Source organism: Nyctibius grandis, chromosome 1 (genome assembly GCF_013368605.1).
Source record: "Nyctibius grandis isolate bNycGra1 chromosome 1, bNycGra1.pri, whole genome shotgun sequence".
Lineage (NCBI taxonomy): Eukaryota > Metazoa > Chordata > Aves > Nyctibiiformes > Nyctibiidae > Nyctibius > Nyctibius grandis.
The window spans coordinates 352,589-380,252 of record NC_090658.1 but is presented as its reverse complement, the minus strand read 5'-3'; the positions used below and the strand labels follow the sequence as shown (position 1 = coordinate 380,252).

The window sequence follows — 27,664 nt, the reverse complement described above, 5'->3', positions numbered from 1 at the left end:
CCTTGCCTTCCACATACTGTGGATAAACAGGATAGTAAAGAGAAGATTTGTGAGCCAAGCGAAGAATCTCCTTTAGAAAGTGTTTTGTATAGTGATGAAATATAGGATTTAAGACAAAGTGGTCAAGGTGTCCATGTTCCTCTTGCTGGTGGTGATTAAAATTAATAAAATCTTCAATGTTGTAATGTGATCGAATATACTCAATATCCTGGAAAATAAGAATTTGGAAATCAGCAGTGATGAAACAGCTACATTTACAGTATTTTAGCAAATGCCAATGAGTTGCTTTCTATCAATTAAAGAACTAAGTTTGACCACTGAAATTAAGTGCCTTTGAGAGGTATCCTCAATCAAAGTGCTCTGACTGAACATCTTCCTTGACAATCTTTTCATTGTATCAAAATCTATTCTTGCAGTTTGCCCACCCTTATTTACAGGGAATGCACATTTGACCCTTCCACAACAATGTCTGATACAGGTTAACAGACATTCATGGATGAATAAAAAAAAAGAACAAACTGTTTTGCTGAGTTCAAGACAGAGAAGCCTAGATGGTCCTCTCACAAAACTTAAAATGAAAAAGGGGAACTCTGCAGAAAAGAGCTGTGGAAGAAATGCCCTCCAACAAGTCTTCCCTTTGAAGTGATAAGCTGAGATTTTTGCACATTTATACACTGAAGAGAAATTGCTATATCCTCTTATCTCAATGCTCCTAATATAATTAATAGCTATTTTTGAAAATAGGAGTGACTGCTTTATTTTAAAAACTGAGCATTACAGCTGTTGAACAGTACAAAATCTACCTTTTCAGTAAGAGCAGAATGTCACTAAAGTAAGCCTTAAAGAACTTTTACTTTTCAAGAATGATGTGCAACATTATCTGTTTTTATTACTCCATTAGAGCGTTATGCTTTTTATTTCTTTTGAAGTGTGTGATTCATAATCACTCAGAATCTACTGTTGGGGAAAAAAGTTAGGAAAGCAAATCTAGAAGGACAACCACTACTCTTCACAGTATGCATGGCAAAACTGCTTACTGACCTTGGAAATCAGGGGGCAAAATAAGTGATTACAAAGATATTTAGAGGCAGAATGGCTTTGTGCTAAAGAATCAGAAAGAGGTGTGTGGGCATACTTTCAGAACAGCTTCTTGCAAATAACAGGATTTCTTTTTTTCATCTGTGTGTCAATCATCATCTATGAGAAGGGAAATAATAACAGTCTACATAGTCAGGAAAGACAGAAAGTAAGTTTATAGAAGCGGTATCTTTTGCATATACTTTGTGTTAAATATGTGTACAGTGGCAAGCACGAAACTCAGCCTTTAGTGTTGAGGGCTGAGCATTACATTTTTCATACAACACAGAAATAGAATTTACCATTTCATCTCTAATGACAGAAATGCCAACTATTTGATCCAGAACTTCTGCTACAAAAGCCTGTACTGCGGTCCCATCCTGCAAGGCAAAAGCAACACATGCACATTTCCTATTTCATCAGTAATCTTCTTTTTAATTGTAACTGTGTATTTCACACATGATCCCAGTTAAAATACTTTCCTCCCAGTATACATTCTACACACTACCTCAGTTTAAGTCCTCTTCCTTAACTCAAAGCATAACGTTTAAACAGTGTATACAGCTGGACTCTTGACCATACACAACTTTACTGCACTAAAGTTTCAGTTAGGATCTAGCTGCTGCAGGAGTGCTATTGGCTCAGCCACTTATCTAGTCTTGGGTTAAGTTCTGATCTTATGAAAGAATATTAATTACAACAGATATTCTCCATCAATAATTGTATAAACTGGATTTCCCTACAGCTGTATGATTGGTAATGATAGTGCTTGGTTTTTTGTCTATGCAGCATTTTCCATCACACAACAAAAATGCAGACGTTCCCTGCTGTCTGATGGACTTGTGTCTGGCCACATTATGGGAAGGAGAAAGAAGCCCCCATCTTGTGACAAAACACCAGTACGTGTTCATCACACAACCAGATGTGCGTGCAAGAAAAAGCAACGACGCAAATCAGGCTGTGGGTGGCCAAAAAATGCATCCAGCCTGCTTCTGCCCCTGCACTTGAGGAGTCTCCACAGAAGAGGGTAGTTGGTAGAGACCACAGGTTAGATTAGCTGTCAGGTCAGGCTGAATACAGCCTACACCGACTGTTGGTGCTGACTTGGGTACCTATATACTACACATATAGTATACTAGCTTAGAGTAATGTAATCCCTTCTGGATGCTTTTACCAGTGTTTATCCATTCTTTTCTAAGTATATTTGCAACAAATACTCACTGGATCCCTGCGAGCCACAATAAATGTCTTTAGGTCACGCAATATACTTCCACTCAAGCTAAGGGTTTTAATGAGCATTTTGACACCAAGTAGGTCACTGGTTGTTGCCCTTCTTACATTAAATGACCTATAGGAAAAAAAGGAAAAAAGAGTAAAAGTTCACTCTGTGACAAAGACAACAACTCCCACGCTTAAGACAACATGCCTTCTGCAAACACCAAACACATGTTTTCAAAGCTGAAATTGATTGCTATATGACTGTTGTTCCAACTGCATATATTAACTCACTGCGGGGTAACATAAAAGGTCTTATCTACTTAATACAACTCAAGAATGCTGCTTTAGCTGCTACTAAACAGTCTTTCTGCACCTACAGCCCAATCCCACAAAGCAACGACTAGCTATAACCATAGATATCACCTAATCTTCATGTGAATAAGAGCCAGCAGAGAAAGGAGGCAAAGAATCTTTTGAAACAAAAGTAGGATCCATAACTGCACACTGACACACATGGGGAAAAAAGAAAGGGAAGAAACAGAGAAAGACAGGAAAAAAAAGAAAAAAAGGAGAGAGAGAAAAAAATAAAACAAACAGAGCCAACTGTCATCTTTGGATGTGGTACAAAAGAAAGGCGGTAACACCAATTTCTCCAAAAAGAATAAATTACTAACATTTGTGTTAGGCCCCGGTTCTTCAAGTAGTAATACATGAGGATAAACTTAACATGAATAAAATGCCTCTGATAAACATAAGACTGCCAATTAGTAATCACTCAACAGTGACATGGTATAAAGTGTCTGTGCAATAATACAACCAGCAACACGTTAGCTACAGACAGGAATATCCTGGCACTTATCTAATTTACACACTGTTATAAAACATCTTCCCACCCACTAATCATAAAAAAGATTTACTTCACAGGGACAGTCTATAGCAGCTCAGGAACTCTCTTATGTTGTCTGTTAAAGGCATCAACCCTTCCTCATTAAATAAGGCGCTCATATTAAAGACTTACAGAGTGCTGGTCAAGGAACTGAACTACAACTTAATTTCCAAGAATTAAGTTCTTTCACCCACAGTTAAAAAACGTGTGATTCACGTAGTATAATTTCCATTCCTGTCCTTGTTTTCAATTTAAACTTGTATGTGCTACTCTTCAGTCTAAGCCACAGCCATACTGAGACTGATTTTGTGGAACATGGTTTTAATGAATAGCATTAGTACCTTAAATAAACCTACCAAATATTTGGTATGTTATGGGAAATTTCACAGCTCAATCTCATTGATCATTTTCCACTTGACTATTTGAGTGCTCAAAAGCATACATTTGATTACTAAATTACAAACTAATCCTGAACTAAGTGAGCATCAGCTTGGTTTGCACATTTGTTAACACATTTCCACAGACAGTTAATTGCAAGATCAAACAAGTGATGAGGATGGTGCTCAGCCAGACCAGCACTCTGCAACCCACGAGCGTGCCATCTTCCTGCCACTCCACTGAGCCCAGCACATGAGTCTTTCTCCCCACTCACATCCAAGAGAAGGCAGTTGTGCCAATAACAAATCACATTTTTAATATAAGGAAAAACAGAACATGCAAAAAATTGAAACAGGTTTTTTAAAAAATAAGCAAACCCACCAGATCCACTGTGAGTAAGAAACAGTAGGAAGGACTCCCAAGGTCTGTGCTCATTTCTCTTCCAGCAATGAATTAACTCATTCTAGATGCCCACTTCCTCTGACTGCTCAGAGACCAGGACACTATTATTATTATTATGCTTTTTAGTGAAAATTGAGGGAAAGTATCCATTAAGCATTTCAGTCCCTGCCTTGTCATCTGTTATTTTTTTCTCCTTCACTGTTAAGTAGCAGACCTATACTTCCATTTGCTGCACTCTTTTGTGTACTTAACACTTTTTCTCACTCCTTTTACAACCGTTACTAATCAGTATCTCATTTTGTGCCTGTGCCTCTTCTGATTTTGCCCTTTCATGTCTTCATATTCCCATCTTCTTACCCACGTTTTCCTTTTAATCCATTTTCTGTGACTTCCTTTTCACTCCCATGTCTTTCAAAGGCCCTTGGTGCAAGTACAATATATTGATCTTTTACTTTTTCATATTTTGGTTTATCTAAGAGTATCTGCTCTTGTGCACTGAGTTCTTTTGTTCTTCAGAAACTTTCCAAAAGCTTCACCTGGTTTCTTCCATAGCTTTTCTGATCCTGAACCTCAGTGAAAGGCTATTTTTCCTTACTTTTCTGCACAGTTGCAGCGGGGGGTTGGAAAATGCCACTAATGACCCTGTTCTGTTTTCATGCAAGGGCTGGTATAATTTGGAATATGCACAATTTAATCAGAATTGTAAGGGTTTGGGTTTTTTTTTTTTAAAGCCTTGATAACAAGTTTAATTTTGACCAAAATCGCACAAGGACGTATGACTACCAATCCTGCTGGTGGATTACTGAACAGCTGTGGCTGAGATTAACAGGAATTACTCCAGTGGCTTTCTCTGCAGCCAGCTGGATTCTTACACAGGACACAGAAGCCCAATTTCATCCCATGGTAAAAAGCTTCTGCACAGGTCCAAGAGGAGCTGGCCAGCTCCTGCACGAGCTATTTGTGTACCACCAAAGGTGATTAAGTGTGCAATTAAAACAGAAGTATTTCTCTGAAACCACACAGTATTTAGCTACATTAAGACAAAAAAAAAGGAAAACCTCTAACTGTGCCACAATTTAAGCTTGGTGTTTGGGCCAGTATAGGCTTGTTATACAAACAAAGCATTGGAAAACTCATACCACATAACAGAAGTCATAGCAAGAGAGGTTTTGTGTCCCAGCTCACCAGTATTTCAGGCTACAGAAGCGTTCAGAGTATCACAGAAATGGAAAGGTATCACTGAAATAAATGATTGACCACAAAAAATGAGATAAATCATATAAAATAGATACTAAACAATGAGGTTACTGCTGTGTTCTGCACGTTCCAGAAACGCATTACTGCATTTCTCTTAAGAGAGTTATACCACGTTTCCAAGAATTAAATCTACACCAAGCTTTCAAGTATCAATGTCACGCAACCTGACCCAAGTCCAAAGGGCCAAACGCTGCACCATGTTTCTCTGTTGGCCTTGGTCCACAACAAGGTAACCTGAAGAAGCTACTTGTCCGTACCAATGTTCATCTTCACTTAGTACTGCACACACAAATTTTAAATGAATCCTCGCATTGCAGTTCTGGTTTTTACTTAAAGGAAACTATACATAAACACTTGCAGTCAGAAGACTGCTTGCTTTTGCATTTTTAATTATCTCATTTTTTGTTTCATTAAAAATCATGTCACTAACTACTTTATTTCACTGAAAATATAACGCTATTTCTACATTGTCTAGTATAGTGCTGTGTGGAAATACATCTGAGTAGGCTTACAATTCACTCCAGAACAGGCAGCAAGAGAGCTGCAGTAATGCTGCTAAAGACTAAGTCATTTCGCTCTGCTCCTAACTGCTCCAGGCACAGTCCTGTGCTATTCAACTACACTGTTTTGGGGGCTCAAGCTACCATTTTGCAAGATGTTGTGCCGTCCCGTACAGAACACCAGCTTATTCTGATAGCAAAGGAATACCCATCTCATGCTAAGTTGGGTGATGCAAGAATATTCCATAAAAGTAGCTCAGAGTACATCATTTGTTGTCACGAGGCACATGACTCACTTGAGCAATCCCGCACGGTGGAATACATAAAGCTCATGACCAAGTCTGGAAGTACAGAAAGGGACAACTCGAACAAAACTCTGGATCAGGTGGAACTCTGGTACATGATGTGGCACGAGGATGACACAGAAGTCTTTGTCCTGAAAAAGATTTGCAGACAATAAAGACTCTTAGTGATCTCAATGCAAGCTTTACACAAAAGCTTCTGACTACAGGGGACTGAAAGAAAACAAACAATGCAGTGCTTACAATGTACACATACACCAAGTACTGCTCTACCTAGGTGGCTTGTTGCCTGGACAGCACAAAGGAACTGATCAGCTCAATTAAGTTGGCTCACAGAAATGGGTCTTCTAGCTCCCATAGTGAAGATTTATTAGTTAATAACCTGATATTCCCTAACAGTCCTTTTTTCCCCCACCCCTCTTCTTTTCTTCCTCAGTAGAACAGAATATTTCAGTTGGAAGGGACCTACAATGATCATCTAGTCCAACTGCCTAGTAGGAACATAATCTCTATGCCCACACCTTCAGTACTAACATTTTTTCCCTTAAAAGGTCCTTTTTCTCTACCTTACTAATCTTCTGCAGCAAAATTTCAGGACAGTGTATGCCCATCTGAGATCTTTTGCACGTTTGCAGCCAAGTGAGACAATCAACTAGAGCAGCATGTCCCAAAATCCTGAACAAACAGCCAGTGTGCACACACAGATTCACTTTGTACTGCATGTGCAGTAGACTTGATGAATGCAAGTTTGTATATGTGATGTCCAGCTTGTCCCAGATTTGGCACTGCTGGCGTGCAGGCGTTACAGGGTGTCTACGCATACAAAGACACACTGTATTTGCAGTCCACGTAATTGTTCACAGACCTGTGCTCTAAAGGCTGCAGAGGTGCAAAGGAATGCAGGAATCTCTGTTGAATGCTCTCAGATGAAAGACAGCATCCTCTGGAAATAAAACTGCATGCCACAAATAACTTTATCCATTCAAACTGTTCAAGCACTCCCTGCCACCAGAGCGTCTCCCACCCCTTTTTATTGAGTACATGTTTTAAGACAATCTCACTGCACGCAGGGATGCTGGAATACACTGACAATTCAGAAAGACACTTCAAGGGGCATGATACATACTGAGAGACTCCCGAGTAGCACAGATCTGGAAGGTGTTTCATTAGTTTACTCTGGCTGATTATTCTATGGCATCTTTTCAGTAGAAAGACACTACTTGAATCTCATTCTTTTTCTTCTCTTTAAAACACACAACCTGATTAACTTTTCCTACCACACCTGGTGATGCTTTGTTTCAAGGAGTGACAGGTGCATTGTTGGATGGATAAACTGCTTAGAGATTGGAAATGTTTTCTGTGTTCACTTTCTCTGGGAACTTTCTTTGGTGTAAGCAGCATTTTTGAACATGCTGATATTTAGGGCCAAGTCTGTATCTCTAGTCACCAGGAGCTGTCTCCAAACGATGCTAGCATGCAGTAATCTGTAGTGTGAATTTACAACACACTGCAGCGTGCATTTAGAATGTCTCAGGAAGGGGACTTTTTTACCTCAGATAAATACTGATCACACAGGGCGTTAGCGTGAAATAGCTACTGCACTGTAAGTTCACATCCTTGTTTGCTGCACATCAGCTTTGCCCTAAAGAAAACCTTCAGTGCCACTGTTTAGGCTATAGATAAATACTACGGATTTCCTTAATACTGCTGTTTTCTAGACTTTAACTCCACCTCCTTTGATGTATTTCCCCGATTTTATTTTTAATTTAGGTACAGTCTGGATCTATACGTGATTTTAAAGCAGTCTGAAACATTTGCTTTCTAAATCTGCACCTCAGAAAACTCCCCATGGAACCTAAACAAAGTACTTATGTACATAATACATAAAGTCCAAAAGCAGCCAAGGAGAGGAGTCAGACTCCTCAGGGTAACTCAGTCCAGGGCAACTATATATAGCACACTCCTGTGAGTCACTGACTGACTCGGGCATCGCATCTAAATACTGTGGCTGACAACTGCACTACCGTCCCATCATGCATACACATGCACACAAACTTTAAAACTTTCATTATACGTACTGGAAAAAGGTTGAAAACATAATGCAAAAAATCCAGCGATCTGCAACCAAGAGTAAACATTGTTAAATAAAGCACGTATCAGACAGATCTTATACATTTCTATATTTACACCCCCGTAAGTGCAAGGAACATTTATTCACAGTGCTCATCAGACAGTCCTGCTAGTTCATCAGTTGTCAATAGTGATGCTTTAAGCACTAGAAGTCAACAAGAATAAACGTGAGTGTTTGAAATAATTATCAAAACATTAGGCTCTTCACTGAAAGGAAAAAAAAAAGTTGACTCATGTTATTGACTCTGTTTTTCAGAAGTCGTTCATGGACTGCCAGAGCAGCATTAGTATATAGCAAACGTTAATTGAGGTCACAAACAGCTGTTGCTCTGTTCCACAATATTTTCATGCAGTACCAAGAGTTCTGTCACTATCCACTTGGTAAACCTACCCGACGTTCTTCATCAGACTAACAGGAACATCAATACTTTGAAATTGTTTTTGAACACTTTACTTCTTTCCACTTCTCACCTACTGGTTTAGAGTAATTCGTCTCTCTTTTCCATGGTGACAGTGAAACATGACATTTGAGTTTAAAAAGACATGAGAAATCTAACAAATTCTTCCTGCTTCTCCTGTGTGTAAGGACATCACAGAGCTCTAAACCCATCAAACAGAGTTATGCTGAAGTTTTAGAAAATATTTTTCCACCATACAAAATGTGTCTTTTGAAGAAATTCAATACATATATATAGTACCTAAAAATACTAATAAACCCCCTCCTCCCTCCAGACCTGTAATTCAGTTCCCTTTAATTTCTTCACTAATTAAAATATCTACGACTAGCTGAAAACTTAAAAAAAGCTATAAATATAGATCTGGATTGGGGTATTATATATTCACCTAATATATCATTATGATTAGTTAATAGAATAGCTAAATGCAGGAAACGACAATGCCATTGCAATGTAGTTTTCTATTCTCTGGTATCCAGTACCTTCTTGGCAGCAAGGAACACAAGAATGGAGGTAGGAGATTTGTCAGGGGGCTTAAAAAGGTATCAAATATCTGCAGATGAACAATTAGTTCAATTAGATGAGCAATTTAGTTCCTTGGCGTTGCACTTTCAACGCACTAACAAACCACTTAACAGCTCTGGATTTAAGAGATGGAAACGTTTAGCAGCTTTCCTGGGTAACACAAATCCCCCAGTAGCAAACTTCCCTTGAGGGCTAAGATGCACTCATACCTACACTTCAACCAAACTCCTATTTCTGGACCCATGCTGTGCAGGGCCAGCAGTAACTCCTTCAGGACAAGATTCTGAGATACAGGCAGGATTACCTCATGCCATCCTTTCAACATATTCGCTTTTCTAATGTTTCTTTTACAAACAGGTGGGTCAAGCAAATGCAAGCTAGGGAAGCAAAATATTTGAAAACACCGAGATCTACAGATTCTTCAGCTCCGAGAGGAGGATCTTGCATGAGTGTTAATCTTAGGAAAAGTCTTCAGAAAGGAATGCTATCTTCTCCACAGATACGCATCTTGCAATCCAAACTGTTTCAGAGATGTCTCCGGGGAAAAAAGAATGGGACTGCAATGTTGAACAATAAACACTGCGAAAATATCTTGAACAGAAACAGTAACGGTGCATACGAAGGGCAGAATGTCAGAAGAGGGCAAAAAAGTGACAGATCCTTATCCTAAGCAGGATGCTATGAGCAGAGAATTCAGCTAGTCTCCAGAGAGGTTATTTCCTGACATAGTTACAGATCACTGCTTTGAACTGCTATTTCTGTGTAATGGAGTAATTCCTGAGCAAGTCCCTCACCTCAGTATTATTTTTAAAATAGTTATTTTGTTCTAGAATAACCACCTTGCTTGAATTTTATTTTAGACTGGATTGTCCAGAAATTAACTATTCTGGAACAGACTCTCTGCAGTGTGATTGTTCTACCACATACATGTTGATCAGTGTTTCTAAGTATATCACAGACTTCTAACACTGCATTTCTCTCTCTTCCTAATAAATTCAAGCTGTGTTACTCGGTAAATATGTACCAAGAAGGCTATGTGTTTGCTTTGCTTTGGTAACTTAGGATATTTGCATTTGTAGCAGATGCACAGCGTTTAATCCCTTTAGGTAGGTCACCTCCTTAATCAAGAAACAGCTTAATAAATAGAATTAGTTTTCAAGGAGTTCTGATTTTTCTTCTTAATCAAGTTTATTCCTAACTTCCCTTTAAGTCAGATAAGTTAAGACGCTGTCAGTCACCAATGACTACTACAAGTAGAAAGCTATTTTTTCAAATGGTACTACAGCTGTCAAACCCATGATCTATAAAGCCCTTGCTACTGATACCTTGTGTCTCTAGAAATTACATGTATTTAAAAGTGTGGAAGCTCTTGGGTGTGCTCGGCCTCTTCCTGTCTATTTTTTGTAAGTATCTACATATTTTGTCTTTCTTTCTAGGATCTATAAACAAGAGCAGGGCTCATTTATAACCAGAAAGGGCCCATGTTCCTGGAGAGGCTTTTGCTGATGTGGTTGAGTATAGGTTCACTCTTCAAGGGTGTAGAAGAAATTTGGGAAAAAAATGTCTAAATCACATTTATAGATCTGTTCTACTCCATGAGGATCTAAGAGTCCAAGGTCAGCAGCAGCAATCATTTTAAGATAAAAAGCCTTTGTCTTCCCCCTACTGTAGTGGATTCTAGAAAACTGAATCAATTCTCTCAGTAACGGGAGACTAAGTGTTTAGAAATAAGAACATTTAATTGCAGAGTTAAAAACAGCTTTACTGCCCCATGAAATGAGATGACCAGTACTGTAACATCTAGCTCTTTTTGCAGTTAGCCAGCTTTGGAATTAATGTTTCTTCAGAGGAAGAACTGCCCTTCTTCCACCATTTCAACTAGCATTTTTCCAACAAAAATGAATTCTTAACTTTTTATCCCCACAGTCCTACCAGAGATGGGAACTTGCAGCTGCAGGTTGAAAATTTCAGTAAGTTATCAGTGAAGGTAAAAGAAATGGAAAAAAGAGGACAGAAAAAATCCAACCGAACTGCAGCAAGTGCTATCACTTTCAGACTTGTCCTAAAAACACAACATTGAAAGCTGTTATTAAGATTGGGGAAGCAGTAACTATTCACCCATACTTACCTAGTTTCACGCTTCTCATCAATAAAAAACAGACGGATACAGAAAGCATTTGAAGCTCCTCTGTACACTGGATGAAAGGCATCTTTTTCTTCAGTCTCAAGGAGGGGTGTTGAGTCTTTGAAATCTTTGACATCATCTAACAGCAGTTCAGTATGGGAAACAGTAATGGCTCCACCTTTCTGCAATAATAGACAAGTGATCACTTACAACATTTCAGAAAATACTTTAATCTTTTAATTAAAAGGTCTTGCATCATCCCTATCTGTATGTATTGGAAATATGTGAAAGTTAAAAACATTATGTTAAAGAAAATGGATCAATGCAGAGAATACTGTGGAAACAGAAATGAACAATAATGGGAAGAAAACTAGAGTAGCTTTGACACAGCACCAAGAGAGAGACTAGATGACAGATGTGATCGTTTTAAAACTTCTCAGGATAAATCCTCTGTTGATTTATGCTGCACCAGTACATTTCACAGTAATGGTCTTTTATTAAGGCGAGCTTTACTCAACAGAAGAGGCACAGACAGAACACGTGCCCTTTAACTTCTACACATTACAGGGAAAACTGAAGCTGTATTGCTGCTTTTCAGCTTTGGTAGATTTCCCTCAGTAGCAGATTTTTAGCTAGAAAAAAAAAAAAAGTATTTTTATTTTTTATTTTATCTCCCACCTCCATCCAGAACCTAGCTAGAGCAGCTTCTGATCTGTGGACAACAGCAAATGTAACTGTGGGCCCATGCAGAGGACAGTGCAGGAGTGGAAATAATAAGCATTGCTTGCCCTCGTGGCCTCCACCTTTGCTTCAAATTAGCCTTTAAAGTTATCGGCATTGCTGCATATAGTGGTATTACCTGAACAGCTGCATCCTGCTCCTGAAGATGTTCAAAGTTTTGGGATGAAACAGACTCTGTTTCTTGACTTGTTTGGTTGCTTTTATCTTCATCTGAGTAATGAAAAAGAACAAATGCATCAGGCTTAAAAATGATAGCTTAACCCTCAGAACCACAGCAATAACTGGAGTGGCCAGATTACCTCTATTGAAAGGTTTATTTTATTTATTTTTAACAACTGCAGTTAAAATGGACCCTCCTATAGTTACCTATCTAGAATTGCATTAGACTATTTGATTTCAAGGCAAAAAAAAAAAAAAAAAAAAAAAATCAGAGAACTGGTTGTAAAATAAGAATTGAACAAGACAGTTTAGAAGCAATTCCTAACTCATGTATTATATATAATAAATCTGAAGAGAAAAATATGAGTCATGAGTGCATTGACTACTATCTTAAACCTTGTGCCTGTTGCTAACTTGTTTCCTGATGATCACACGGGTGAGCAAGGGCTCTTGATTGTCAGATTGGGTCTCCTAAAAGAACTGAAATTCAGAATAAATCCTTGTCAAGCCAGAACCCTTACTTACTGGTGCAAGCAGGGACAATAAAACCTGAGGATTTAAATTCCCTTCTCAGATGCTAAACCTAACTAGCTCTCTGAACTCCGTTTTACTTCTTATAAAAGGTGGTTGCTCTTTCATCAGTCGCTGTCACTTTGCCTCTCTTCCTCTGATCTAAGAATTCCCCTCTGCCACTTTCCTTGGGTGCTGAAGTAACTGCTTCAAAGCACTATGTCAACCATTGCAATTTTGTGTGTGTGTGTGCAAGATTTTATAGCAAAAAAAACCAGACACTCGTTGAACCACACCAGAAATGCCCACAGCAGTAGTGACCACAGGCTTTGGTAAGCTTTCAGACATCAGCAGCGTAAAAAAGAATAAAAGGTCCCCATGAAAAGGAATCAACAAAGTAACAGAAACCAGGTTTAAATCTGCATGACAGATCATCCTACCATCCTCAGTAACATTATAGTAACATTCTAGTCTAGTTCATTCCAACCTGAGCAATAATATTTTTGTGGGCAGATAACTAAGGTAATAGGATGAAATTACTTGTAGCCATCCGATAAATCAATATTTAAATCCTGACTGCCATGGTACATATATATATGATGGTATACATCTCCTTTTTTATATATACCTATACACACACTGCATATACATACAGCACCTCTGATCAAGTGCTTAAGCCAATTAAAGCAAGCATCTATATGTTAGGGAGTTTATTTAAATATCACTATACCCATTTTTTTGCTATTCAGTTCCCTGGCCAGGGACAAATCCAGAGTGGATATTTAAAATATTAAGAAACCTCAAGAAAAATGTCCAAAGCCAACCTGGAACACATATGATGCACTATGTTTTATTTCAATTACCTAACCATTATTTTAAGACAGATCTTGGCAGTTTTACACAGCTACACACAACAGCTCTACAGAACTCTACTGATACCTGACACAAGCATGACGGAACCAGCTATGAACTTTTATGAAATCATGATGCTTGCTAGACAGCGGGCAGTCACCATTCCAGCAGATGTTCCACGCTTTGGGGAAAGTGGATTATTTTCTTTAAAGTCAATGGAAGGTGAGGGTATTCAGAACAAAAGATCATCTGATAATGTATCATAACGGTCATATTTAAAGTTAATGTTACGGACAAAAATTATTTTAATCATCAACTTGGAAAAGAAATGTTGAAATACTAGTGAATCCTACATATTGCTCCAAATAACCACCAAAATTAAAGCAAAGTGTCAGCTGCTGTATTTTTAGCCCCTGAATATATCTTCAATAGTTCTGTCATTCCTTAAATTGTCACCTCCCTAATTTTACATGTATGTTCACAGTTTGGTTTTATATTTAAAAATAAAGCCTGAAAATAAGATTTAACTAAAACTCTTGAGGAGCAGGTATCACTGCTGCAGAAAACATATCAGGCCAGGACGCCCTTGCATTTGAAAGCTCCAGCAGCACAAGGAAGTCAAAGTTTCTGAGCTCCAGGAGGAAGAAAAAGAACTTCAGGAAACCCAGCACGACAGAATTCTTCACTGCTCTCTGAACTTCAGGAAACCCGTCTAAGCTACATTCACTGACATAAGCATTTCTTTATATAGTAATGAGCATTTTTAAAAAAAAAAAAAACCTCAAAGGTTTAAAATAATTTAGCCAACAGTATTTTAAAAAATCTGTTATCTGAAAATCTTTCTCTGTTAGTGGAAAAGAATGCAGATGCAAGAAACACGGGGGTTAGAACTCATGGCTTCTCCGAGGGTATCACAGATGTGAGACTCCACAGAAATGATCAAATGTTGTCTTGATTAACCCAGCTACATTTCTCATTACAAACAGCCTTGCAGGTGTCAGAAGTTAATTAATACAAGTCTTTTGTTGTCATGTAAATATTGATATGTTGTTTCTGACTTTATACTAAAATGAAATCCCTTAATGGCTCCACCATCCACTCCTGTCAAATGTAGCTGCATCCCTGTTTACATACACGCTGTACACAAGTGCCTGGGAAGAACATAAATATTGTTGCACTAAATGAAGCGAGGAACGTGAACAAAAAGAAAATTAAAATAATTCAGTGATTGCTGGGTTGTTAGCAGAGGTAACAGTCAGGAGGATCAAGAAGCCAGTTCACCATGAAGCCTGATGAAAAGCCCTTGAATCATTCCCACTGCATCATAATGTTTTGTAGCTACTAATTCATGACACCATATAGAGTAACAACCAAATTACTGTAATTACCCTGAAACGTAAGTGGCATATCAATATTGTGTTAAAGACAGATTTTTGTATACTCTTTCATTATTATTCAGTATTACATTTTGAAAGGAAAAATAATATCAACCTGTGGTCTCTACTTACAAGCTAAAGAGCTTAAAAAAATATGCTTATTATGTGGGGTTTTTTTTAATGTGGGAATATAAAACTACACTACAAAGGAAGGTAGCTTGCATTTTGAATTCTCAGCCTTCAAATTCTTTAAAAGAAAGTCCACATCCTCTATTGATGCAATATGTCTAGTGAACCTTCAGTGCCTTCACATCAAGGGACAATTTGGCAGCAAATTTCCAATACAGGAGTCTGCAGAAACAGTGCAGTTGTTAAAATAGCATTCATATAATCTTGCATGTGTTATGCAATATAATCAAATATAAACTATATGTGACTGACACTATAACAAATTCCAAGGATATAGGTTGGCCCTTATATTTGAAGGGCTTAACAATGGACTACTGGGATGAAACTCTCACACAGGCTCTATGTTTACAAAAAAAAACCCAAACAAAACAAAACAAACCAAACAAAAAAACAAATGAGATAATTCTCTTTTCAAATCACATTTTTAATAAAATAGAAAAAGTCAGAGAGGAAGGGAACTGTGCTTATGAATTGGTTGGGGTTTTTTTGCTGTAAATGTCTTCATTAAAAGTGGGTTTTTTTCTTTCCTCTCTCAATTAAAAAAAAAGAAACATCACTGCTTTTCCTGGAAGTTTTCATGAATGAATACTGAAATGAATTTTAAGTCATGTCTCATGCAATAACGAACCCCGAATCATTCAGATGGAAAGGGCTTTTCATTCAAACTGCTCAAAGAATATGGGCTTTTTGTTTACAGTCATAAGTCAAATGTGTAACAAGTAGTAAAAAGGCTGTTTATATGTATATCTACCATATAAAGCATAGATTTTCAATAAACCATAACAAACCTCTAACTTGTAACAAGCTAATGCCTTATTGAACTGCGATTAGAAATTAGAGTAATAATAGTATAATTTGATTTTTTTCCTCTTTCTTATTCCTTTCTCTGAAATTCAACTATCACAGCCTTTAGCTTCATCTCTCTCTATCTGGCCCTACTGGGAAGGTATAAACAACAATTTATAATGTTTCAGGACAACCAACACTTTGTTTATTTTTATTCTAAAATGTGCAAAGCTACAACAATGACTTTAATTATTATTCAGTGATAACAGAATTAATATTCCTGAGCAGTGTATAGCCATGAGCTAACTCTAATTTTACTATTAAATTTCTAGTGGCTCTTTTCTCTAAGAACAGCACCAGAGTCAGGCTCTCAGCTTATGATACTCAAGTTCCTTCCCAGGTGTCCGAGACCATCAGTGATTTGTGTTCAAGCTATCTGGAAAAGTCTACAAATAATTCTCGCTTTCCCTGAGCTGCCCTTCTCATTCCAAATAGAAGGATGCTACTACTTTTAAAAATCTTACACGAAGGAAACGCACAGGACTGCAAAGTAGTATCAACCATCAAAACTAACATAGTTTTTAAATGGAGAGGAAAAAAGAGTGAGAAAACACGAGACCGCTAACCACGTTGCTTAATAAATTTCTGAAAAGCACTCAGATGCTAGATTGACGAGTCATGCAAGAACCTGAACAGACCAGTTGTTTTTGCTAAGTTTTCACATTTAGAACAAGTCTCATAGATTCCCCAAATGTTAAAAAATGTATAACAGCTGTATTGTTAAAAGCAATAACCACATACTCATTAAAAGGCTCAGCAGCACAGGATCTGCCACAAAATACGGGCCGACAGCTTGCAGTCCCTGGGCAAGGAACGCACACGGAAGTGTCTAAGGGTTTTACCAGAACCAGGTAACAGTCAGAATGGTTACGGTTGGAAGGGACCACTGGAGGTCACCTTGTCCAAGCCCTCTGCTCAAGCTGGGTCACCTAGAGCAGACTGCCCAGGACTGGGTTCCAGCTAGTTTTCAGAAAACGCTGTGGTGAGTGATCTTTCTCCCTCCCGCAGTCTCATTTATGTTTCTACATATGTCTGTCACCTATTTTGAAATAATACTCCTGAAGCTGCAGAAGAATGATACAGGAGGAGACAGCTGGCCTCCTTCATCTCTGATTTGCAAGATGCTGCTTTGCAGGGGAAGGGAAGTCCATAGGAGCACCTTTAAGACTTTTTTTCTTTCCCTTTTCTGTTCCATGACTGTCAGCTCAGAGATACCAGCTGGTGACTGCTCTGTAGCTCCTGAGTCGCTTTTTTTTGCCTGCTGTTTTGTGTTCAGACAAGCAGATACATAACAACCTAATGGTATTTTTTTTAATTCTATTACTGATAATCAGGAGATAGAAATGTGTTGCCCTTCTGCACAAAAAGCCCTTTGATACCGAAAAATAAAGATGACAACTGTAAAACATTTACGTGACACTTCTGTTCTACAAACAGGTGACATATTCATGTTACTGGTTATCATTTGCAGTAAGGTGGCTTGTAGATGCATTGTTGTATCGTGCCCTATATATATATATATATATATACACATTTTCTTGCTAGTAAACCCATATCCTCTTCCAACCTTTTGCAAAACCTACTCAGAAGCTAGAAATAAATGCCCTTTGAATCTATCTAGCATTTTAGAACATAGCTACCTTCTTGAATGCTTGGCTTCTGTGGCGTTTTGAGAATATCTTCAGGATGTGGTTTACAGAGTCCATGGAAAGGCCCTAAGTCAAAACACTCTTGAAACAAGGAAACATTTACTTGAGAACACAAACTCATGAATCCCACTGCAGTGTCACCATCCTGAAATGTAAAAGCAATGTCACACACATGTAAAAGTTGAGCACATGATTTTAGGTCAGGACAAAAAACTGAACAAGAAAATTTCTGAAACATAACAGTTAGTGTTCCGTCTCTGGCTGTGCACAATAGAAAAGTATAAAGGAACTACTTCAGCAAAAGTTAAAGATCCTTTTTTTTCCCCCTTGTAATGCGTGTATCAGGACCCCTATATTAAATGTTACAATTCTTTTGTTAGCGATGACTTGCGAGAGCATTAGGATTAGATATGTGGACCAAATAATGACCTATTGTTTCAATAAAACATTTGCTACAGGAAATAAAAGACATATAACTTTTAACTACTAAAGTAAGATCTGGATTTAGCTAGCCATGATGGTTGACTAATTACTGGACACTGCTTTGTAAATAAAATAGTGCTCAAACTGAAAAGTATATTTTATTTTCCTATGAAAATGATTAATTCAAGAAAGCAATTATACAGTATATAAACAGTATCTAATACAGTATATGGTATGTGTTATTTGCAGTAATTCTAAGTGCTAAATATTTTCAAGTTGCCAAAAAAACCTACTAACTAGTCTTCAAAAAATAAAAAATGCCCTGGCAAGTATGAAAATGACAAGATCCCTGCAATGCTGAAATGGCACGTTACTCTGTATGTTTGACTATTACTGAAAGTTTCCAGAAAGCTGCAGTCTTCAGAAAGAAATACACTCTGAAAAATAAGAACTGGCCTCCTGAAGGTTTTTTAGCTTTAAGCTAAGACAAGCCTAGAAGAAGGAAGCTCTTCAATTTTCAGTACTATATGCAACTTTCGCGTGAAACACACATAAACAAAATATTTTTTTCCCCTTAATGCACATAATGAAAGCCTCCTTTAAAAAGATAACACAACTCAAGGGCTGGATTTGTATAGCTGTTTTACCAGGCCATCAGCACTCCAATAAAAATAAAAAAAAAAAAGTTTAATTTTTTTTCCCCCTCAAACAACAAGTGATTGTTTGTTTGCCTTGTTTGCGTAACCGAACAAAAGCTGGGTCGCCGCGGTTGTCTGGCTGCTGTGTAATTTTAGGCCCAAGGCTCAGCAGAGGCTGATTAACCAATCCATCTACCATATGTGCAAAAAGAGGCTGCCAGCTTCACTCTCTGCAGGGAAAATTGGCATCTATCTTGGTTCGCATGGAGGTGTCTTTCCAATCTGCGGCAGCAGCGGCAAGTATAAACTGTGAGGGCCTGAAACACCTTGTGCTGGTATCACATTGAGCTATAAATGTACAACTGAAATGTATTATTTATAAAGATAGCCGTTTGTAATGTGTTATTACACTAATGGCTTATTGTTTCCCATTTGGCTTCCAATGGTAGTGATTACACGTTAACGTTTTATAAAATCATTTGCTATAGAAAGCAGACTTCTGGCATTAAGTAGGTTATGCTGCCTATCAGCTTACAATTCCATGCACAATTACTAACGCATGAAAATATTAACAGGAATTTTCAGCAGAATAAATATTACCGCCTCTTCCTTATTGAAATTAATTCCTGTGTTTCTGTCTCCGGTTCAGCAAAAATCTGACTGCCTGAGCCAGGAGATGGAAAAATCCACGGTTAAAAATGTTGTAGAAGTATTACTGGCTACTAGGTTTCACATACAATATTAATTTTCACCAGGAATGAAAACTGGTCATCTATAATGCAAATGTCTAAAAAGGCAACATGAGACAAAACCAGAGCTCATGGCAGACTGACCTCACAAACAGCCGCCTGATTTTCTTCATCTTGATATTCTATGAGATCAGCAAGGAAATACTCATTATAGGTTTCTTTCAGAGTCTCACTCTGACGTGTCCAGATGGGCATGAGATCATCATAATCTTCCAACCTACAAAAAAGAGATTGGGTAACGTCCTAAAGCTCTGCCATTAATAGGTCCTGATAGTTCTGTTCTACTCCGTTAGCATATGGATAAATATTACAAATGCCTCATCCAAAGCCTCCACCCACAAATAAATCATTTCACCTAGGAGACATCCCCAGTGCACACTAAGCTGGGAGCCTCAGCACCAGAGGACAGATAGAACCACTTCCAAAACCCAGCACAACCCTCTTAAGATCAGGATTGCCCAGTGGAGATGCTTATCTTTCCCTAACAAAATACAAGGGCAGCTCAGTCCTAAATTCTCCTGCCTAAGGCATCTCAGGCCAGGTGGACCTGGGCTCTAGGGCTCATTTAAAATAATTGTATTCAGTGAGCCCAATCATCAGTTGGTTAGAGCTGGCAGAGATGTCAAAAAGCAACACCAGTGCAATTTAGAAAATCAGTTCTTTTAAAAAAAGAAAATAGTGCCTTCCTGTATGGGAGAAACAGTGCTGAGTATTGGCTAGATTACTGTTATTACACACAGCAGTGTGGGAGTCACCCGGCAGAAATCGAGCCATTACGCCTTTGTAAGGTCAAGTTAATGGTCCACTATTGAAAAGGATACAAAGGCCAAAGTGCAATTATTCTATTCCTCTGCCTCATGAAAGGCTTTCTGCATAGGTGGGAACCGGCCGCGCCGAGGCTTTGACTGCCTCCGCTGCTCCAGCCTGCTCTCCGTGCTGCCGGCGCACAAGCTGCCTGAGCCCATTTCCAATCAGTCCAAGTTTCAGTGTGAGACTCATATAGGCCCCGTACTGCACGGATTTTTATTTAAATAGGCAACATTTCCCATTAAACCACTTAAAAAAAAAGCTATCCAGGATCAATGTAAGTCTTAACAAGAAGTTTCAGTGCTTTTACCAATGCAATGAATGAATTCATCAGTCATACATGCTGCAACCATGGCATAAAGGCTGATGGCAAACCAGCTCTAACACGGAACCGCTTTCAATAAGATGAAATCACTTTCTTATTTATCTACCTGAAAAATGCAAGAATTAAGTGGTCTAACCAGCAATTCTGCAACTAAAAAAGTGGTGAGAAAGCGGGGCCGTGATGGGCCGTCAGAAGGAATGACTTTTACCACTGGACTGCAGAGTTAAGAAAACGCTTTCTCCTCAGGGCTGTAAGCAGACTGCTACCGAACATGCTTTTGGTTATCTCAGTTATCACACAAAGATGAGCCGCACAGGATAAAGGAATTAAATCCCGAAGAGTAAACAGTGCACTTCAAACATAGGAATACAGCTGTGCTTACTGAAGGGAACAGAGACCACCGCAACCGGCTCCTTTGAAACAGCAGGTTGCATCCTTCGGTCACAGAGCACTCAGGAGACGATCCTGTGAGGGACACCTGCCTGGGAGAGCCAGCGTGGGCCCATGGCCCGCAGCAGCCTGCACCCTCCTTGGTGTAACAGCCACAACGCTCCGAGTTTGGCCTTTTTTTTATGAACCTTTCGAGAGTCTTCCCTCACGGATAGCTGCGACCGGCAGGTCGACAGGCAGGAGGGCCTCAGCCCGCGCGCGCCCCCCCTCAGCCCGCGCTCCCGCCGGCGCTCTCCTGCCCCCTAGCGGCCCGCGCAGCGCAGCTCAGCCGCCAGCCGCAGCCCGCCCGGCGCCGGGAGCGCTGCCGCCCGCCCAGGCCGCGCCGCCAGCCCGAGGCCGGCCTTCGTCCTTCACCCTCCTCTAGACCTCCCTAAAATAAGATGTCAATAGAAAAATATTTTTAAATAGTTCTCTCTTCTCTAAAAGTGTCATATATTTCAGAAACGCGTGCTTCTGAAAGTCATTGTCAGGCACGGTTATGGGTTCCCTCAGTTTTAGGCTCGCTCCTGTTCTGCTTCAGGCTCCTATTGCTCCAGTTCGTGTGTGCTTGTACCTAAATACTTGTACCTATAATTTGAAATCCGCATACGCTGCAATTCAGAAAAAAAAAATAAACTGATTCTCATTTCTACTCTTCACATGTTTCTGGATTTGGAAGAAGCCTTAAAGCTAACACAGCTGGGCCAAAAAACTTTATTTCTAATTTTATCAAACATGGTCTGAGTTTCTAAGCACTAACTAACTCTAGCATAAGACCAACGGACAATTTAGGCGGTATCTAGATGGGTTTTGCTGCTCGTACACACCGGAATGAATGCGCCCTTCTGAGTAAGATCCCCTTTCTGCTAGGGACCGGTGACCCCTTTTATTTTGACGTCGTTTCAGCTTTTTTATTCTCGGGTCTTCATTGTAATAAATTATATACAAAAAGTACAGAAAATATAACACACCAATTACTTGTCTGTAGAATTAATTCAAAAAATGCAACTAAAATGAAGTTCCATGACCAATGAAACCCTGTGAAAATTTATAGTAATTCACATTCTTTATATCTCAAACCAAAATAGCAGTCGTCTTCTTTGCAAGCAGTTATCTCAAGGGAAAAGCTGCAGCAAAGTTTTCTATTACCAGAACTTCACTACTTCAACACAATTATACAGCAAATCTGATAATGTGTTATGAAACCTCAAACAAACCAAACTAATTTAGGGGTAAAGGAATGAGACTGTACTCTAATTGAAACCTGCTGTTTGACTGGGATAGATAATATACACACACCACCTCCAAACTGCACGTTTTGCTGATTGCTCCGAGTCCCTTACAGCATTCTGCTCTGTAAAACACAACGTGACACACGGCCCCACATCAAGATGCAGATGGCAGCTCTGCCGGCTCGTGGTATGTAAAGAGACTGACCTCGTGATAGTCAAGGGGCTCCACATAAGCCCAGTCATCTCCCTGCACACTAGAAACTGTAGGAACAGAATTATTTTTGATTTCTGCAATCTTCCACTAGCACCATAGTCTTTAAAAAAACAAAAACAAAACACAACAGATTTTTAATATAAAAATAACTACAAAATTCCTAGGCTGCAAGAACAAGCACAATAAAGGCATTCCACAGAGCTGCAAATTTGTAAGCTCTTACATATATGGTACAAAACCAAGAATGACAGGATCTAAAGATGAGATATCAGCAAGAAACTTAAATTAAGAGCTTAGTGTACTATGTTCTGGCACACTGCAGATTTATTTCACATTATAAAGGTCAGATGGAGAATAACTTCAAAATTAATGGTTAAGCAAAGTATCCGTTTACAGCTTCTTTTTCCCCCTCTCTATAAGCAAGGGAAGAGGGAACAGAGATTACCCTAATCTCCTATCATTGACCCAGAACATGTTGCTAGGCAGGTGGCTGCGCACAACTTTCATAGATAAGTCTCTAAAGGGCTCCACTGAACGTTACTATGGATGCCAGGGAAGCACAAAGGTGAATACAGAGGAGAAGGAAAGGGAAAGCGTCTACTGCAAACATAATTTAGCTTACTCAGAGGATCTACTGATAGACAACATTGAAGTATGAATTTTATATCACCAGATACTGTGTCACTTAAGAAAAAAAACAGTTTCCTGGTTAGTTTTCCAATTTAAAAAAAAAAAAAAATCACCAAACACACTAAAGTAATTTTATTATTCATAATACACCACAGAAACCCCAGACAAGATAGTATCTCTTACATGGAATATTCGCATGGCCTACATTACGTTTCCAGTCATGTCAAAAATATTTCTATTGATAATATCCAATGGCCATCAAAAGAAAGAATTTATTCAAATTAAATAAAACCCAAACATAATAGTTGGAATCAAGACATATGGAAAAACTTTAAATCCTCAGGAATTAATTCACCTACTGATAACTTCTCAGTATTAAGGTTCATTCACCTACTCATAGATGGTAGACAACCCAAAGGAAATACTGATTAAAAGCCTAAAAATTGTAGATCAAGTTAGTATGCAAATAATTTTGTAACATATTGAAATATCCAGACCTATAGCAGGATGGTGTGAAGTGGTCAAGGTCAGGCCTCAGTCTTTTTTCTTAAAATGCTCAGAAGTCAAGCGACAGGATATTGCAAACATTGACTAAAACTATAGGAAAAAGGGCACAATCTGCAGATTTGTTTCAGGCCTATTTGGTGAAATTAAATATGTGTAAACATCTCCCCAAGAGACAGGCTCCTGCCAGAATGCAGTCCGAGATGTCAGCATGAATTAACCCATAAACAAACAGGTGTGGATTCACCAGGCAGAGATACGCCTAATACAGCACTACCATCTGTGAGCACGGGTCGACACGGACCCACACTCACATCAGTATCCTACAATACAGTGTCCCGGGGATGTGCTTGTCCCTAAACTTCGGTTTCTACCACAAGGACCAGAAATGCTAATTTAATCATAGCAACACTTACATTTACAACGAACAAAAGCAACTCCAGAATGACTCAGAATCAAGTAAAATTATTACACGCTCTCTTCCCACTGTGAACAAGTGCTCTAATCTGCATCCACCGAAACAGATGACATGATGGAAGGAAAAGGGTTACCCTGTTATTTCCTTCAGCTCTCTCAGCAACACTGAGGAGGCCTGCTCCCCTGAAACACAGCGAGGGTGAACGTATGAAGTGCTTACGCAGAAAAAACTGTGCAAAAGACAAAAGAGGATCACGCTCCACATCTGAAGGACTACCAGAACTAGGGATTCTCCGCTCTTATTTAATTCTTTTAGATAATAGGCCTTCCTATCTAGACTTTGCTCAACTGGCCAGAATATGACATAACAAGAAAAAATTAAAAGTTAGTTGGAATATGCTCCGAGAGACCTGGAAACGACAGGCACTCATTACGCAGCAGTGCAATTAAGCCAGCAGATTCACAGAATAAACATCACTGACAAAAATGTATTCTTTCCAGATAGCAACATAGTTCTATAAAAAATACAACTGATCTTGTGATGAAGTAGAATAAAACCAGCATAATCGCAGAACTACTTAATTAGGTGATCAAGGAAAATCATAGCAGTTTAACTAAGATACCGATGCTGTAAACCAAAAAAAAAGAGAATTTTTCAAATTAACCCAGACAGATTTGCTCACAGAAGCAGAAGGAAGAAACTGCCTTACCTTGCTTTGCGAATATACAGCTGTGGGTGATACCGATGTCTGGGGCACACAAACAAGGTAAAGTCTCTATCTGCTACTGAACCTGGAGCAGTAACCATCTTTTCAAAGGTGTTTCCCATGTCTGGGTCTGTGAATGACAAAAGTCTGTCAGGAGCAACAGAGAAACCTCATTACGAAAGCTTTGCAATTATCAGCAAAACCGTTTGAGGAAAATGGAGTTTTGAACTTAAACCACAGATGGCATAACGCTCTAAGTCTTTTAAGTTAGGCAATGAAGCTGAAATGACAGTAATATAAATACATGAAAGAATTGTTACTAGATTAATTTGTTAATTAATCCAGCACCCAAAACCTGGATAAGCTTCAAAGCAATCAAATTGGTAGGATCAATTGCCTAAGGAAATACTAGTCTTAGAACCAATATTGTGTGCCACTGGAGAATCTCTTTGTCAGGACTCGTCGTGCTGAAGGGAAGTTGACATTTGTTGCTAGGGTAGGTTTGACAAAAGCCCTTATTCAGCCACTGTCTTCTGTAGCTGACACACCACTACGGAGTTTTTTAGCATGACTTGGAACTAAGATGTCTAGAAAGTTGCATATCAGAAAAGGTTCCAGCTCACTGCAAATAAAGCTCCAAGCAAAAATCAGTCATTAAGTAGATGCATGGCTTATTAGTCTGAATTCAGGACTGAAATCCCAAGTCAGATGCTGTTCTCCAATTAAGACGTGTGTTCTCCATCTTTGTGCCTCTGCTCTAAAAGAAATAATCCTACTTTCCTTGCATGTCTCCAGCACCCCTTCTGACCCTCACCAGTGTCCTCTCCCCATCTTGTACTCACTTGGCTAAATAAGAGAAAATACCTCATGTGACTGGTTCTGATGTATGGGCATGATGCCTGGCTGACATGTATGAATTTATGTATGTGTGTGCTTGTGAATATATATATATATATATATATATATACACACACACACAGGCCAAGTGGCCTATTAGTCATTGTCTCTCAAAGTACAAGTACTGATTTCAGTCGCTTGGCTCTATTCAGCCAGAAATCTTCACAAAACTTGGAGGAATTTATTTCTGAGATCTTTACTCCTGTTTGAAGTCCCATCTGTTTCTGGCAAATTTAAAGACTGCAGGAAATGGATAGACTGCGGGAGCAGACATGTAACTGCATAAACCTCTTTTATAAGGGATGTCCATTAGAGGATACTTTATGATTGTGTTTTCTGCATGTTTAGAAAATGATAACTGTTCTCAGTTATTTTAAAAAAAAACACAAAAAAAGCTGACCAACACAGTGCATATTAATGATAGTGAGAATTGAGATTGTTCTCATTATTTTAAGAATAAAATAACATTAAATTCTTACCTAAATTCTCATCAGCTGGTATGAAGAGAAGTATAAACTGCAGTTCTGGTACTGTGATAAAAGCTCTCCTGGTCAAATCACATAACTGTATTCAGCCTTTCATCATTACACCAATCAGGCAAAGCTGCTAGTCTTTTAATATATAAAATTTTTTCTCCAGTGTCTCTGATCTTCCTTCATGAGTCCAGATGGCTCAAAAATTAAAACATTTTCTTTATGACAAATAAGATCATATGAAATTCATCTGGGCATTTTTTTTTACTGTTTTTTTTTTCCTACTTCATTTCTCTCAATTTCCTAAACCTTAGATTTCAAACATCCTCCTTTTTATATCAGTTCCCCAGTGGTGAAAAAATTAAAGATGCCAGATCTCTGCTGGCAGATCTCTGACCTGGCATCTGGATGAGCTGGCCTGACATGACAAAGTAATTGTATATTCAACTGCAACGGCACCAAGTGCAATTCTGAGTATACCAAATAACCTGAGCAAGGGTATTGAGCTAACACAGTAATATATTGTGCTGTTTGTACTGCATTGTTTGCAGCCTTACCATATAATCTGTAGCTAACAACCTATCAACAGATTACCCAGGAACAAGCATATTCCAGAAATATCTACAGCTTTTTAAGCTTCCTGCTCAGTCACGTGCTTTGATTTTTACAAGCAGAAATCTAGGAAAAAGAAAAATCAATCTGTCTTGCCACTGCAGTCCTGCTTCTGTGGAAAATTACAGCAAAGATACAGCTAAACCTCAACACTGTTTGGGAAGCGTACTTGGAACGTTAACAGCTTGGTTTCAAAGCCAGCAGTGCACATTTGATTAATACAAGGTTATGTTCTATTACCTTCCGAGACTGTTTAGAGAGAGACTTAATTTTGATCCAGTGATCATCTTAAGGCGTTTTTAAATTCCAAAGCCTCTCTGAATGATGGCAGGAGAGTGCACATGCTTCAACACAGAAAGTTACATATGAACTCACCTAACAATTTCTTGGGAACATCCAGCTGCGTATTCTTCTTGCGCCACAAAAAGATGCATGAACAATGTGTTCAAAGGCTACAAAATGCGGAATGAAAATCTAAACACCGTGCAGCCAACCCAAGTATTAATATGCACATTTATTTCCAATATATATGATCTGCACTCCAAATGAGTAGCTTCACATACATAAGTAACCGCAAAGCATATGTGGATAAATTATGTGATAAAAGACTCTTTTTTTAATATCATTATTTGTGCTTCTGTAATAATTTTTGATTTACACTCAAGCTTACTATTGTTTGACTACAACATACATTCATCATTTCATATTTAAAAGAGTTAATTCCAGACTAACAACATTTTAATTTAACCACAACAATTAACAACTAAATCTTAACAACATTTAATTTAACACTTGGCTGATAAAGACGTTCTTTCTAGGTTTAAAAAAAGCAAAAGCTCACATACTTCTCATACTCCTAAAATGTTTTTTCTTTAAAGAAAAGTAGTAAGAAAAATTACAACGTCTTAAGATCACATCATCAGACACATTCAAATATCCAGGCAGAAGCAGGGCAGACTAAAAGACCTTTATTCTGTGGGCCTCCAGTTCACCTGGAAACACTAGCAAAGGAAAACTGTTGTGCTGGAAT

General features: G+C 38.6%; 1 protein-coding gene across 1 annotated transcript in view; it reads right to left on the bottom strand.

Moving 5' to 3' along the window:
* CFAP61 (cilia and flagella associated protein 61) overlaps positions 1–27,664 on the bottom strand; it is a 99,734-nt gene that overhangs the window by 66,368 nt on the left and 5,702 nt on the right. The window contains 13 exon segments of the mRNA XM_068416302.1: positions 2–208; positions 1,380–1,457; positions 2,299–2,425; positions 6,015–6,154; positions 8,099–8,138; positions 11,259–11,437; positions 12,115–12,206; positions 17,569–17,722; positions 19,472–19,604; positions 24,656–24,777; positions 24,780–24,799; positions 26,029–26,096; positions 27,010–27,086. Coding sequence (XP_068272403.1) covers positions 2–208; positions 1,380–1,457; positions 2,299–2,425; positions 6,015–6,154; positions 8,099–8,138; positions 11,259–11,437; positions 12,115–12,206; positions 17,569–17,722; positions 19,472–19,604; positions 24,656–24,777; positions 24,780–24,799; positions 26,029–26,096; positions 27,010–27,086 — 1,437 coding nt within the window.